At 41.1% G+C, this 13,823-nt stretch overlaps 1 protein-coding gene across 8 annotated transcripts in view; it reads left to right on the forward strand.

Moving 5' to 3' along the window:
• The window catches only part of tnca (tenascin Ca), a 48,046-nt gene extending 37,375 nt beyond the window's left edge, over positions 1–10,671 (forward strand). For 4 of the 8 annotated variants that reach the window (XM_051413571.1, XM_051413572.1, XM_051413573.1 and 1 more), the window contains 16 exons: positions 274–546; positions 732–1,004; positions 1,103–1,375; positions 3,019–3,327; positions 5,250–5,522; positions 5,847–5,969; positions 6,116–6,259; positions 6,389–6,508; positions 6,693–6,836; positions 6,924–7,054; positions 7,504–7,636; positions 8,042–8,193; positions 8,391–8,487; positions 8,584–8,745; positions 9,388–9,551; positions 9,723–10,671. In XM_051413571.1, the coding sequence (XP_051269531.1) occupies positions 274–546; positions 732–1,004; positions 1,103–1,375; positions 3,019–3,327; positions 5,250–5,522; positions 5,847–5,969; positions 6,116–6,259; positions 6,389–6,508; positions 6,693–6,836; positions 6,924–7,054; positions 7,504–7,636; positions 8,042–8,193; positions 8,391–8,487; positions 8,584–8,745; positions 9,388–9,551; positions 9,723–9,833 (2,882 nt within the window). In that variant the 3' untranslated portion in view covers positions 9,834–10,671. The remainder of the gene's footprint in view (positions 1–273; positions 547–731; positions 1,005–1,102; positions 1,376–3,018; positions 3,328–5,249; positions 5,523–5,846; positions 5,970–6,115; positions 6,260–6,388; positions 6,509–6,692; positions 6,837–6,923; positions 7,055–7,503; positions 7,637–8,041; positions 8,194–8,390; positions 8,488–8,583; positions 8,746–9,387; positions 9,552–9,722) is intronic. The other 4 variants (XM_051413575.1, XM_051413576.1, XM_051413577.1 and 1 more) reach the window with 2 other exon arrangements.
• The last annotated feature ends 3,152 nt before the right edge of the window (positions 10,672–13,823 follow it).

The raw sequence follows: 13,823 nt of genomic DNA on the forward strand, positions 1-13,823 counted from the left end.
AAACAAGGCGGGGCTTAAGAAAGGGTCAGTTGTTGCTGCTAAATTAATTGTGCACATTTTTATACAAAAATATATATGCATGTATTTATTCTTTTATTAAGCTACTCAGACTATCAGGAATTGCAAGTGGGTGGTGGTGAGTGACCTGTAACACTATGCACATTTTTATACGATAACTCCAACCAACCAGCTACCAATAATAATATGATTTATATCAGTGTGTGTTCTGCAAGATGGCTTTGATGAAAATCTAATAATGATTTCTCTCTTTAGTGAATCAACCAGTGGTTGGCAAACTATATATCTCAAACTTAACGTCAGAGAGCTTTTCAATCTTCTGGAACGGCACTGAAGGAGAATTTGATGGTTTTATCCTGGAGATTATTGATTCTGATTGGCTGATGGAGCCAAAGGAATATAACATATCCCACAATGTAAAGTCCCATGATGTCACAGGGCTCAGGCCCAGCACTGACTATGTAGCCTACCTCTATGGGACATACAAAGGATCCCGAACAAGTGCTGTCAGTATTGTTGCATCAACAGGTATTTAGATTTTGTGTATTTTTCATTACAAAGAATAGGGTTATATTTAATATTCTTCAGTTATTATCTGCACTGTAAAGCTAACTCTGGCCTGTATTCATACACTGGGCTTTATAAAAAAGAGACACATTCATGCTTTCTACTTCCATAAATGAATATATTTCGTATTTTTCTCTCCCCTGTAGCGGAAGAGCCTGATTTGTCCAGGCTAGTTGTTTCTAACATTACCTCAGACAGATTTTCTCTGTCATGGCGGACAGGAGAGAAGGCTTTTGATAACTTTATAGTAGAAGTCAGAGAGTCTGCTTTGCCCTCGCAGGCAATGGGGCGCGCTCTGCCAGGAGACGTGCGCTCCACAGTCATGGTCGGGCTCAAAGCGAGCACAAGCTACAACATAAAGCTGTACGCCAGCGCTGGTGGCCAGAACACACAGCCCCTGTTTGATGTAGCTACAACAGGTATCACATTACATGCATTTTTTGACACTGCATGTACCAACCACATTGTGATTTACCAGCACAACATAACTGAAAAGCCATGTTCTTTTTCTGTTCAGAGGATGTCCCACAGTTGGGGCCCATAACTGCTTCATCTGTGAGTCCGCATAACCTCAGCTTGTCCTGGAGCACTGTGTCAGGCCACTTTGATGGCTTTGTTATCCGGGTCAGTGACCCTGAGCAGCAGTCTGACACACTGGAGTTCAGACTGCCCGGTGAAGCCCGTAACATTACAATCTCTAACCTGATGGATGCCACAGGCTATGATATTGAACTGTACGGTATCTCTCACGGGCGCCACACTCCCTCTTTGTTAGCCCACGCCGTCACAGGTACTACGTATTTTACTCATATCTTAAACTCTCATCATTTTGCAGTTGTGAATGGAAACCATGTGTCTTTTGCAACAAAACATTTACTGAACTAAACTGCTTTTTGGGGGGGCTTTTTGTCTCCAGATATCGGTTTAACACACCAAAATAACTCAACTGCAACTTGAAACAATATTTTTTTATCTGCAGGTCTAAAGCCTCAAAGAGCAAATTTGACACGCATCATTAGCTCCTACTGTTTTCACAATCTGGTAGCATTTTTGGTGCTTGAAACCATTTGATTTATTAACCCCAAAGAGGACATAGATGTTGAGTAATTCTGCACTATTTTTTTATTTTTATATGTTGTTAGCTTTGACGGAGAGCCTAAAATCTGTAGTTTTCATATGTTGTAGATTTGTTTAATGCCATAAATATTGGTTGCAGTGTCAGTTGGCTAGCAATAATCCAATGAAAGATACACTGTATTATTCTGAAAAGGACGATTCTGTATATAATTATTAATATGCAAGCATCAGTTTAATGATGTAGCTGGTAAAGGTTGAGCTACTTTTACTGCTGTGTTGCTTAATGTAATAATACATGATAATTTATTTGTTGATTTTTATTTTAATGTTAATAATCTGAATCTAAAATCTAAAGTTTAGTAAAAGGTCCAATATTTGCTTTTGAAATGTAGTAGTAGCAGTAGAAGTTCCTTGTACTTAAAGCAGTAGTTTAGCAGTGAAGTTCGCAGATTGCAACTAACTGAACACCACTCGCGTCTGTATTTGACAACCTGGAGAATGGGCTGTGAAGTGCGTAGGAGAAACTGCAGTGGCCACAAAACATGCAAAAAATGTGAGTCTCCACATCCAGTGTTTGGTTTGTCTGTTCTGGGCTATTGTAGAAACATGGCAGACTCCATGGAAAGCAATCTGAGGTGACTGTAGAACAGCTGTAAACACCTCATTCTAAAGTAATTAAAACACAAAGATTCCTGTATTCAGATGATTATTCACTAATGAAAACATAACTCCTAAATGTTACACACTGGACCTTTTAAGTACAGTGCTTGAGTAAATTTACTGAGTTACTTTCCACCATTAGATAAAGAGCTGACGTTGAGATGCAGTTCCACTAATGACCACTAGATGTCTTGGGTTGAGTTGTTCTCAAACTGCAAGTCTTCAGATCTTTTGATGTACGTCTTCTAATCACCTTGAGTAGCATCTTTGTTGTATTGTAAGAAATCTCGGATGTGATGGGTTCTTCTTGCCCTCGTTCATCTTTTCTTTTCACCTTTTTTGTTTTTGTTTTGTGTGGCTGTCGATATGAGGCACAAATCAGAGCTTTAAATGATGCTTTAGAAACCTTTTTCGGAGGAAAGAGATGTTTCATCCTTTTGTTGTCTTCTGTAGAAGTATATAAAGCATTATGATGCTTGCCAAATTTGCCTTTTAATGTGTTTTTGGCCTATTTTTGGAGACATTCAGATCAGATTTAATTTTGCCTCTTTAAGATTAATCAGCTCATAGGAAAGAACATATCTTATGATTTGCTTTTGCAACAATTGCACACTTGGTTGTTCACTCTTTTCCCCCCTCCCACATGTGTTCCCTCTCAAAAACCAAAAAAACCCCAAAAAATCACACCCACTCCAGCTCCTTTGCCTAAAGTGGAAAACTTGACCATTTCCAACATAACCCCCTATGGCTTCCGTGTGTCGTGGGAGGTGAAGCAGCAGCTGCAGCAGGAGGAGTTAACCCCCTCTAGTGGCGGCTTCAGCCATTTTCACATAGTGGTGACAGACTCTGGCTGGCTGCTGGAGCCTCAGGAGTTCACTGTGCCAGGAAACCAAAGTCACCTGGACATCTGGGGCCTCATCACCGGCATAGGCTATGAGGTCACGCTGACCGGGGTGTCAGAGTCAGGGCTTCTCTCTCGGCCTCTCACTACAGTGGCTGTGACAGGTACCACTCACGGTGTACTGCAAGGACCCTCGTCTTACTAAAAAAGTGCAGTTCCTTGTTCTGTTGCAACTACTGTAAAAATATGATCATTAAACTTTATGATCCATTTCTGAAGTTTCACCGTCACAACCTTGGCAGCTCTATAAATGCCTTAATTCTTTATTGGTCATGATTTTTCTATATTAATCTAAAATAATAGTCGTTTCCTTCATTTATCTTGTAACAAAAATTGGCTTGAGTATTGATAAGTTTTGGTTAATGCCGTGTTTGGATGGTGAGGCTTCAGCTCAGTATTGTAACCTAACCCTAACTCAGATTTATAACACAAGTCTTTTTCCAGAATTATCTCACTTTTTCTTTTGTTTTAAGCGTTTTCTTGGTATGCAGCTTCGTCACCGGGAGGAAGAGATGTTGGAGCTCCCGTCTTGTTTCTTCTTACCTCCCAAAAAATATGAGCGAACATTTTTGTTTGTTTTCATATTTTAAAATGTGTTTTCCTTCCGATTTCTGACGACAGATGCCTGTGGATGTAATACAACTATTGTATCATGTCTACGGACATCTTTTTAAAAGTTACTTTCACCGTGCCGATATCTGTTCATCCTGGTTTATAGATCTGGCTAAAAACCGCTGAATAAAACAAAATGATCAGAAGTAGGAAAACACTGTTAAATCAACAAGACATTCTGAGCATGAAATGTCAGTTGATTTAAAGGGTTAGTTCTGATTTGTTTTTTGAAGCGAGGTTGTATGAGGTACTTATCCATAGTGTAAAGTAGATGGTGGTTGCCACACCCCCAGTTTGGAGAACCACTCAGGAGTATTTTAGCAGCATAAAAACAAGCCCACCCAAAATAAAAAGTTGCCGCATACAAATCTTTTTATTTATTAGTGGTTTTCAAATAACAACAAACAGCTGCCATGAAAGTGAGATGCTGTCGGCACTCCAGTAACAAAACTTTGCACTCAAACTTGCAGATACGTAGTTTGAGTTTTGCACACATCCTCTTAACGCCACCCGCATGAACTCTTGTTTCCAGAATAATTGAAATACTCACTTGTGCTTCAACTCTGTTGAGAGATGCACAATCAAACTAAAGATCTACAGAGATGAGAAGGAAGCGAGATGGCTCAGTCCTCACGCTGCTAGATTTACTAATCAGTAGTGGCCTTTTAGTTGCCCTGGGGAAGTAGGTGATCCTTGTGTGAAACTTTTTAGAAATATACCACACACTTAACATTAGTTTGGATCCAAACTAACATTAGTTGCTGCGGATTGAGGCAGCGGTAAAACCAGCAACTTCCGTTTTGTTAAAGGAGTCTTTGCAAGAAGAGAGCAAAAAAGCTGTGAAAATATTCTAAATATAGCGTATTGTATTAAACTGACGTCCACTGCAATACATTGCTTATTTTCCGTGCCGGTACTCCTGTCTGCTCCTCCAAACACCGACTATGGATAAGAACCTCGTACAACCTCACTTCAAAAAATCTGCGCTAACCCTTTCAACCTTTAATCTCATTTGTTTCATTATCTTTGAATGCACTGAATGCATCGAGGCTGGCCTTGGAGACGCATGGGGACCTCGTATCAACCCGCGTTGGCTGAAATCCGTCCGGCAGCTCCGTTACTGAATGTGATCCTGTTAACTGACACAAATAAACATGTACAAAAAGGACCTTGTCTGTTTAATTCACCCAAACTTGCGCCTTTGTAGTCCCTGTGCACACTAACGGACGCCTGAGCATGGCAGACTGGAGGTGGTGGATAAACAGGCCTTTAGGCTGGAATCTAACCCTGTCTGCCACCTGGAAACCTTCTTGCCTGATTGCTGACTTCTTCCAAACTGATGTCTTTGGCCATTCAAGTATTGCTGGGAAAACGCCAAACCTACTGCAACGTTATGTTTCTATTGTCTAACCAGAGGCCGAGCCGGAGGTGGAGCATCTTTTTGTCTCGGACATCACGGCTGACAGTTTCCGTCTGTCGTGGACTTCTGATGAAGACATGTTTGATCGATTTGTGATCAAAATAAGAGACAGCAAAAGATTAGCCCATGGTCAAGAGCACAGTGTCCGAGGCGACGAGCGAACCAAGGTTTTAACTGGACTCATGAGTGGCACAGAGTATGAAATCGAGCTTTATGGTGTCACATTGGACCAACGTTCCCAACCTGTTACTGGGGTTGCTCAGACAGGTAGATGAAAAACACTGCAATGTGTGCAAATTTTATACTAACTACTAAACTTTCTGAGTTTCGGGTGTGACGCCTGCTGTCGGGGAACTGAACCCACAGCCCCACTAATCATCTTTATTTGTCTGGTTTAGGCTTAACTCCATGTCTGACTAATGGAAAATTGTCTTTTGGGAAACATAATTTCTGGAGTTTTATTTGGATCCTCCGAGCTCATAGTTTTCTTTTTTTTTTCTTGCAGTGTTATTGGCCATATTTTCTTCTCTTTAATTCAGTTTTTTTTTCTCCTGCTTTCCTCTCTGCGCATATCCATTTGCACTTTGCTAGGCCTGAGTACTCCGAGGGGACTGCACTTCTCCGAAGTGACTGACTCCTCCGCTGTAGTTCACTGGTCCATGCCTCGGTCTCCAGTGGACAACTACCGTATCACCTATGTGCCCTTTGAAGGAGGTAAGAGGGAAATAAAGGTTATTGTGTTGCTATAGTACAATAAAACCTGTCACCTGTCACTGCTTAGATCCTCTAAAAGGACAAAACATTTTGTACAATATGTGTTTTTATTACAGGATTCATATTTAGTTCTATGTCCTCCACAGGAAGCCCGATGATGGTGACTGTGGACGGCGGCGTGTTCGAAGCTTTGCTGCCCAACATGATGCCGGGCAGACAGTACCAAGTGACTGTGAGTTCTGTGAAGGGTCTGGAGGAAAGTGACCCCAGCACCGACACTGTAACCACAGGTCGGCTTTCTTCTACTTCTTCTTCTTACATAATAGTACAACAGTCCTCCTGGCTCGTATTGCCGGTGTCAGTTCGTAGAAAATTTAATCGAAGTCTCTTGACTGTGTGTTCCTGCTTGTGTCCTCCAGCTCTGGACGGACCTCAGGGTCTGACTGCAGTTAATGTCACGGATACCTCAGCCCTGTTGCTGTGGCAACCGTCGGTGGCCACTGTCGACGGCTACGTCATTACTTACAGCGCCGATTTAGGTGCGTTTTGTGTTTTACAATGTTTTCATTTATCTGCATTAGACCTTTAATTTAGACAAGAAGCACAACGAGTTCTGCTTTAAAAGTGATATTGCTATTGGTCGCCCTCCTGCTTTCCTTCCACATAAGTGAGTTTGATTGTGTGGTTTTGATTTATTGATGAGGGTTGTGCCTCGACTTACAGTGTCCCCCACGGTGGAGCATGTTTCTGGGAACACTGTGGAGTTCGAGATGGGCTCCCTGGTTCCAGGAACACACTACACGGTTGGAGTACATGCTATGAAAGAAGCTCAGAAGAGCGACTCTGCTGTCACTGAATTCACCACTGGTGAGCTGCAGCAGAATGTATATTGATTATTGTAGCTACACTTCTTTTAATGAGTGATTAATCTACAGTGAGACGTTGTATTTTCAGACGTGGACCCTCCTCGTGATCTGACAGCTATTAACATTCAAACTGACAGTGCGACTCTCACATGGAAACCCCCGCAGGCTGCCGTCACTGGTTACACGCTCACCTTCTCCTCTGCTGACGGTATAATCAGGGTATGTACAACCTTCACATCACTTCAGCAATCACTGACAACAATGAAGGTTTTTTTTCTTGTTTAAACCCCAAAAACCACAAACTGCAAACTCAAAGTTACTGGCGACCATTTTCTAAACACGCCTTAAGGTTTTGGATTGATTTCATAACTACTAGGCAGCTGTTGTTCTCAATTCATACCAACAAGAAATTACAATTGTAATGTTTTCTTGTTGGTGCATTCAAGGAACCTCAGACATTAGAGATCTGCTTTTTGAAGAGCAAGAAACTACCAAATTGACATCATATGTTTTATATCGTCCGTGTTTTGTTTGTTGTTTTAATTTTCTCTCACCAAAGCTTATCAGGGTTCCCACACGTCCTGGAATATCTGGAAAACCTGGAAAAAACAAACAGTTTTGTAATTAAATCTGTGTGTGTGTGTGTGTGTGTGTGTGTGTGGATTCAGGAAGTGGTGCTAAGCCCGACAGCGTCCTCCTATAGCATGGCTCAGCTAACTGGCTCCACAGAGTACAATGTCAGACTTCAGGCCATCGCTGGAGCCCAGAGGAGTCGTCACATCAACACCATCTTCACGACCAGTAAGCACGAAAACACATGCGAGCCCACAACTTTTTTGTTTCTTTTGTTTTTTAAGCAATAGGTGTGTATCGTCTTAAATTAACGAGACTTGCAGGTACTTTTTTTTTAGCAGTGAAAGCTTCGGTGAGGGGTTAGGCAACAGTTAACGCAGATTCCTTTCAGTTAATCTGATATTCCAGTCAGATCACCTGTGCTTATTTTTCATTCTGTCTGAGCTGCTCCCAATGGAAAAACCGTTCCCTTTCTTTTTCAAAACCTTCTTTTCTTTCCAAGGTCTTCACTCTCACACGATACCGTATACTCTATACCCTTTTTTTGTATATATATAACAGAAAGGAAGATAAAGCGACTGTGTTGTCTGACGTCTCTCTGAGATAATGTCTTTTTAATATGTGTGCCTCTAGTTGGGCAGTTGTACAGACACCCTAAGGACTGTGCTCAGGCTTTACTGAATGGAGAGACGACCTCTGGTCTGTACACCATCTACGTGGGAGGAGAGGAGAGCCAGCCCATCCAGGTTTACTGTGACATGACCACGGATGGCGGAGGATGGATGGTGAGTAAATCAACCTGCTGGAATCCAATTAAAGAGCCGATTTGAAAACCGTAATTCACATGAAATAGGACACGATCGTACTAGTTATTCAGCGGCTGTTTTTCTAATGATAGACACACACACCACAGTGACTTTTGTTGGCTTGGTACAATCACTGTGAAGCTGTTGTGACACTCATGAAAGTCAGTCCTCTTCAGGTTTTGCTCAGACGCCAGAATGGAAAGCTGGAATTCTACAGGAACTGGAAGAACTACACGGCTGGCTTCGGTAACATGAATGATGAGTTCTGGCTGGGTAAGAGCACTCGTCTTCTGGTCTTATTTACTTCTCCCTCTCACTTTCTTATTCAGCCCCCCTTTCTCCCAACTCACACGTATTTAATGATCACAGGTCTCTCCAACCTCCATAAAATCACAAATTCTGGCCATTATGAGCTGCGAGTGGACATGAGGGACAACGGGGAATCGGCCTACGCTCAGTACGACAAGTTTACGATTGCAGAGCCGAGATCACGCTATAAAGTCTACATAGGAGCGTATAGTGGAACGGCAGGTAGGTTCTACTTTAAAGGATTGGTTCGACATTCACACACATTCACACACTCTCATTGTCTGTCTGGTAGCAGCCGGTTAGGTTAGCTTAGCTTAAAGACTGGAAATATGTTGAAGCACCCAGCCTGGCTCTGCACAAACGTAACAAAATGCCACCTACCAGCTCCTCTTAAAGCACACTAATTAACACTTTATATCTGTTTAATTTGTACAAAACAGTACGTTGTGGTGTCTTGAGTTACTGTCAAGAGTCTTTGTTTTCACCGTGAGGTTGCCAGGCAGTCAGCGGACACTCCAGGAATTAACTGCTCCCAGCCAAGAAATAGTCTGGCACAGTAAAACCAAACCTTTCTGTTTTACTTCAGTTTTTTTGTGCAGATTACATAAACGAGATATTACGTGTTACCTTTTGGCCTCTCCTCCTGAGCAGTTTCCAATTGTTTTGTTGTCTTTATGCTCAGCTAGGCTTAAAAATCTCCTGGCTGTAGCTGTTATATTAAACACAGTGACATGAAAGTGGTATCAATCAAAAGAAAGAAAATAAGCATATTTCCTGAAATGTTTAGACTAAACTAAGAGAAGGTCAAAGAAGCTCACGTGTTCACATGCACGAACCTGCCTTCACTGTCGACCTCTTTCCCAGGTGACTCCATGACTTACCACCAGGGCCGACCCTTCTCCACGTATGACAATGATAATGACATCGCTGTCACCAACTGCGCCCTGTCCTACAAAGGCGCCTTCTGGTATAAAAACTGCCATCGCGTCAACCTCATGGGGAAATACGGTGACAACAGTCACAGTAAGGTACGTACAGCTTTTACGTATATCGCTGCTAACAGATTCAGGTTAACGAAGAATCAGATTTTTCCAGAAGAATTCCCTCCGTGTGGTGTCGGGTGACTCTGATGTGTTAGTTACCTTTCACTGTTAAAGCCTCTCTCCCCATCATCTGTTTTCTGTTTTTCTTTCACACAGGGGATCAACTGGTTCCACTGGAAGGGCCACGAACACTCGATTGAATTTGCAGAGATGAAAATTAGGCCAGCCAACTTCAGAAACTTTGAGAGCAGAAAAAAGCGATCATAGACTCGTGAACCCCCTTTCCTCGTCTACACCTCATCTCCCTCGTCGAGCAGTCACAAACTTCTCAAATCATTCTCTAAAATACACACAAAGACAGTCACTCTGAATGCGATTCAGTTCTGGCTGTGAGAAGCTAACCGTATAATAATAATTACACCAAAGAATCAAAGAATTTGCCGGTTTTTCTTTGTGTCCCCACTGTTTGTATGTATGTGTGATTTGATGTGAACGGACATACAATACAAAGTGTTACTGGGACCAAACATCTGTAATCATGTGAGAATTAATTGTAAATTTGTTTTGATCCACTGAACCAGTCACATGTCGAAGGCACATAGTTAGAAGGCATCAGGCTCCGCTCACATCCTCTAAAGTAACAGGAAAGTCAAATTCCTCCGTCTTAAACTGAGTTGTCGACCAGGATAAATTATAATTATATAAAATGATCTTAATGAGGATATGAACTCTATGAAGTGTCACATATATTTACTGTACCAGTCGCATTTGGAGGCCACTCATGCCACTGAATTCATATTTAAATGTCGCTTTACTTATTTTGATAGAAAAATCTGATGCTCTGCAACCTTCAATACAAATAAAAAAAAAATATTAGTTTGATAAAAGTGTGTGAGAGATCCTTTTTATTTCCACCTCGGCTCCAGCAGATGGCAGTGTTTACTCTCTGTGCGTTACTGGCTGGGGCTGTGTGGAAGTACCTGTGGTTGTCTGTAAATATCAGGAATGTTCATTATTCATGGTTTCTCAAAGTCTTTTAAAAGCATTAATTCAGCTTCATCTGTTTTAAAAACCCTTTAAAGATATTAAAAAGTCTGAAATTTCACTTAGAAAAGTCCTGAATGTTGTTGTTGTTGTTGTTGTTTCAGGTCAGAACTGTTACAAACACTGTTAATGCAGCCAAGAAGCTAACTGACTCATGAGTGTCAGTTTTAGCAAAACTTTAAATTACATTATTATTTTTTTAATTGGTTTATTGTTTTTGCCACTTACCTGGATCCAGGTCTCGTTAATTAATCATCTACTTTAGGGATTATTGTACATTTAAGAACATTAATTCACATTTTTAATGAATAATTCCAGGCTTATTGGTTATTTTTGTTATTCTTTGACCCATATTCTCCTGATAAAGGTATTAAATTTAATTACGTGGCATTAAAAACAATTTTTTTTTGTTGTTGAACACGTCAGAAATAATAATAATACATAATATATGTTTGATATCAGAAAACAATTTCCAGGGTTAAAGAAAAATTTAATCTCGGTCCAATGTATCGGTCTCAGTACTCTTCGTATCGACTTTTTAAGCCTTCGTATTATGTATATTTATTATAAAAGTCTCAAACTTATACTATTTCCTGCACCAGCATCTCTTCTCCGTTCCAAAGTTGGAGCTTAAATCAGTATCATCTTCCTTTTTGCAACAGGATCCCCTTTAAAATCCATCTCTCTCGACGGTTGTCATCAAATCTGTCGCTTAGGTGTTCAAGATCTGGCTCTGACACACTCATCGCCTTTAACAAGCGCAGACCTTGGTGTTTTGAAGACTCCGCCAACATCTTAAAATCCTTAAAACCTTTTAAATGAGGGAAAATACTGATAAAATATGTTCTGGTTTGTGTTGCACTAGCAAGCAAAGTCATTTCAGTCTTTCAGCATCAGGCAGGTGACCTGGTGATCGGACCTCGTGTCCTCAGGTCGGATCATTCGTCTCGATCTGAACCCCTCTGGTACTGTTTGTTTGTTGTGTTGCTTTAATGGGTACATGCTGCATCCGATCCGCCTAGAGAGCAGTCAGACCCCGGCCGAACGCCAGTCGTGATCCCAGCAGTAGTTTCTGAGTATCGGTGCTCAGATCAAACTAAATGTTTTCAGAGAAGCCTCCCGACTCTCTCAGCTGTTGATGGTTTATGTTCTGAACATTTTGTTTGAATACAATGAGGAATGACGAGACACCGGATGGCACAGAGCTGCACAGTTTTTCCACTTAGACATAACTGTTGACCTGGATTTCTACCTATGTGTGAGGCTGAGATCAGATTCCATCCTGAGATGTTTCTAAATAAGCACTCTCGAGGTCACGAAGCCAACATGTCTTTGTGATATAGTGCCGAGGTAAAAGCTTTCCAGTGATCCCTCAGTGTTTAGGAAGAAGATTATACAATTATCTGGCCACTCTTGTTTGTCAAAATCAGGACCATATTTCCCATGACCCCGATTACTTCCTCTTGTCAGGAGGACAGATAAGAGCCGATAACGGCCCTCGTTGAGAGATATTCTAACTTGGTGAAAGAGTCCCAGTACACATGAGGTTTTACACTGATTGCAAAGTAAAGATGGGCCTTAAAATCCATTTCTAGAAAGCTAACCGAGGAAATGGCTCAGATTCAGGTTTACAGACTGAAAATGTCAACAACGATTGGATGGGTTGCCATCAAATTTTTCGACATTCATGGTCCCGGGAGGATCAATCCCAGTGACTTTACCTTTACTTTTAAATGTGGCACCACTAACATGTTTAAACATAACCTGCTAAACATCAGCATGTTGATGTTTGATGTTTAATGAGGTGCATTTATTGTAACCATTATGTGACAGCAATATTACAACCTGTCTGGTGTCAAAATCATTATTTTTCTACTTCTTTATTAGTAAATGGTTGATGAGGTCTTCACAGACCTGAGTTATGTACAGTAAATAATGTTAACCCTAACCCTGGCACGGCTGCAGCCTCTTGTTACATAAGTTACACAATATATATTAACCTTAAATATGGATTTAACACTCATGAGCTCAATTTGATGCTTAGAAACACAAAGTAGTTGCAGTTTTTAAGAAATTTAAGTCATTCAATTCAGTGAATTTGGGGGTTTTGAGTGTATTTAAACACTAGAAGGTATTAAAAAAACAATCTCTAACTGCAGTAACGTCCTGCTACTATACATACCTTCTAGAGGGGGGAGCATTCAGCCCAGGTAAGGCTGCAGTTCAACAGCAACCTGTGTCTCTACATGTGAACCAAAATTAGCCAACAGTTCCCAGAAGTGTCATGGTGTTGCTACACATTGTGATACTCGAAGTATTTGTACAGTGTTATATCATTGTGTGCTCAAGAGCAGCCAGCTCTCTCCTGCTGATACAACCTAAAACCAAGTCTGCCTTTTTGTCACAGTTTCTCCTCCAGTTAAATTAGCTTTTTTATTATATAATGTTTCCTCTATTATTATTATTAGTATTCGTATTATTACTGTTTCTCCCAACATGTTACCACACAGTAAAAGGTTTTTTGGGGGGATTGTGTCTGGGTGTGAAATATATCCTTTCGTACAGAGCTTTTACTTCATTAGGGTCACATAGGAGCCGAAAAATAAAAATGCGATTTCCGTACGTGCCAGTTGACCAAAGGTTACTCTGTTGCCTAAGAAAAAACCTGTTTGCATTAGTCACGCCATGCGGCCCCGCTGAAACACGCTGGACTGCCATTAATCATGTTTTTCAAGGAAACTTTTTCCCAAGAGTCTGTGCTATATTTGAATTGGCTCTGCTCTCGGTGCAGAGTCCCTGGCAGTGTGTGAACATGTATCTAAATCATCTGCCACGCCGCTGTCAGGGCGCTCCACACCGCTTTCCACTCCGCCATTAGACATATGTAATTGAAAGAAAGAAATAGGTAATTTCACGCTCTGTGTGATTGTTCTATGTGCTGAGGGAATTCCTCGTGCATGTGTTGTAAATTGAAGATGACTGTGGCGTTAAAGAACATGCTTTAATTTTTTGGATTTTAAACATTTAAAGGCCTAGAGATATAATTTACATTGAGCAGGTTGGGAGTTATTTTTCCTCAATCATCCCTGGTATCCCAAGTATTTAAGCTCAACAAGTTTGACTCCTAGCTGACTGTACGGCTGAGAGACATTGCATACCTCGCCTGAGGGTGGGGGGGGACTTCTCAAACTAACTTTAAACAGTAGACAATGC

The sequence above is a fragment of the Dicentrarchus labrax genome, unplaced genomic scaffold (assembly GCF_905237075.1).
Source record: "Dicentrarchus labrax unplaced genomic scaffold, dlabrax2021, whole genome shotgun sequence".
Taxonomy (NCBI): Eukaryota; Metazoa; Chordata; class Actinopteri; family Moronidae; genus Dicentrarchus; species Dicentrarchus labrax.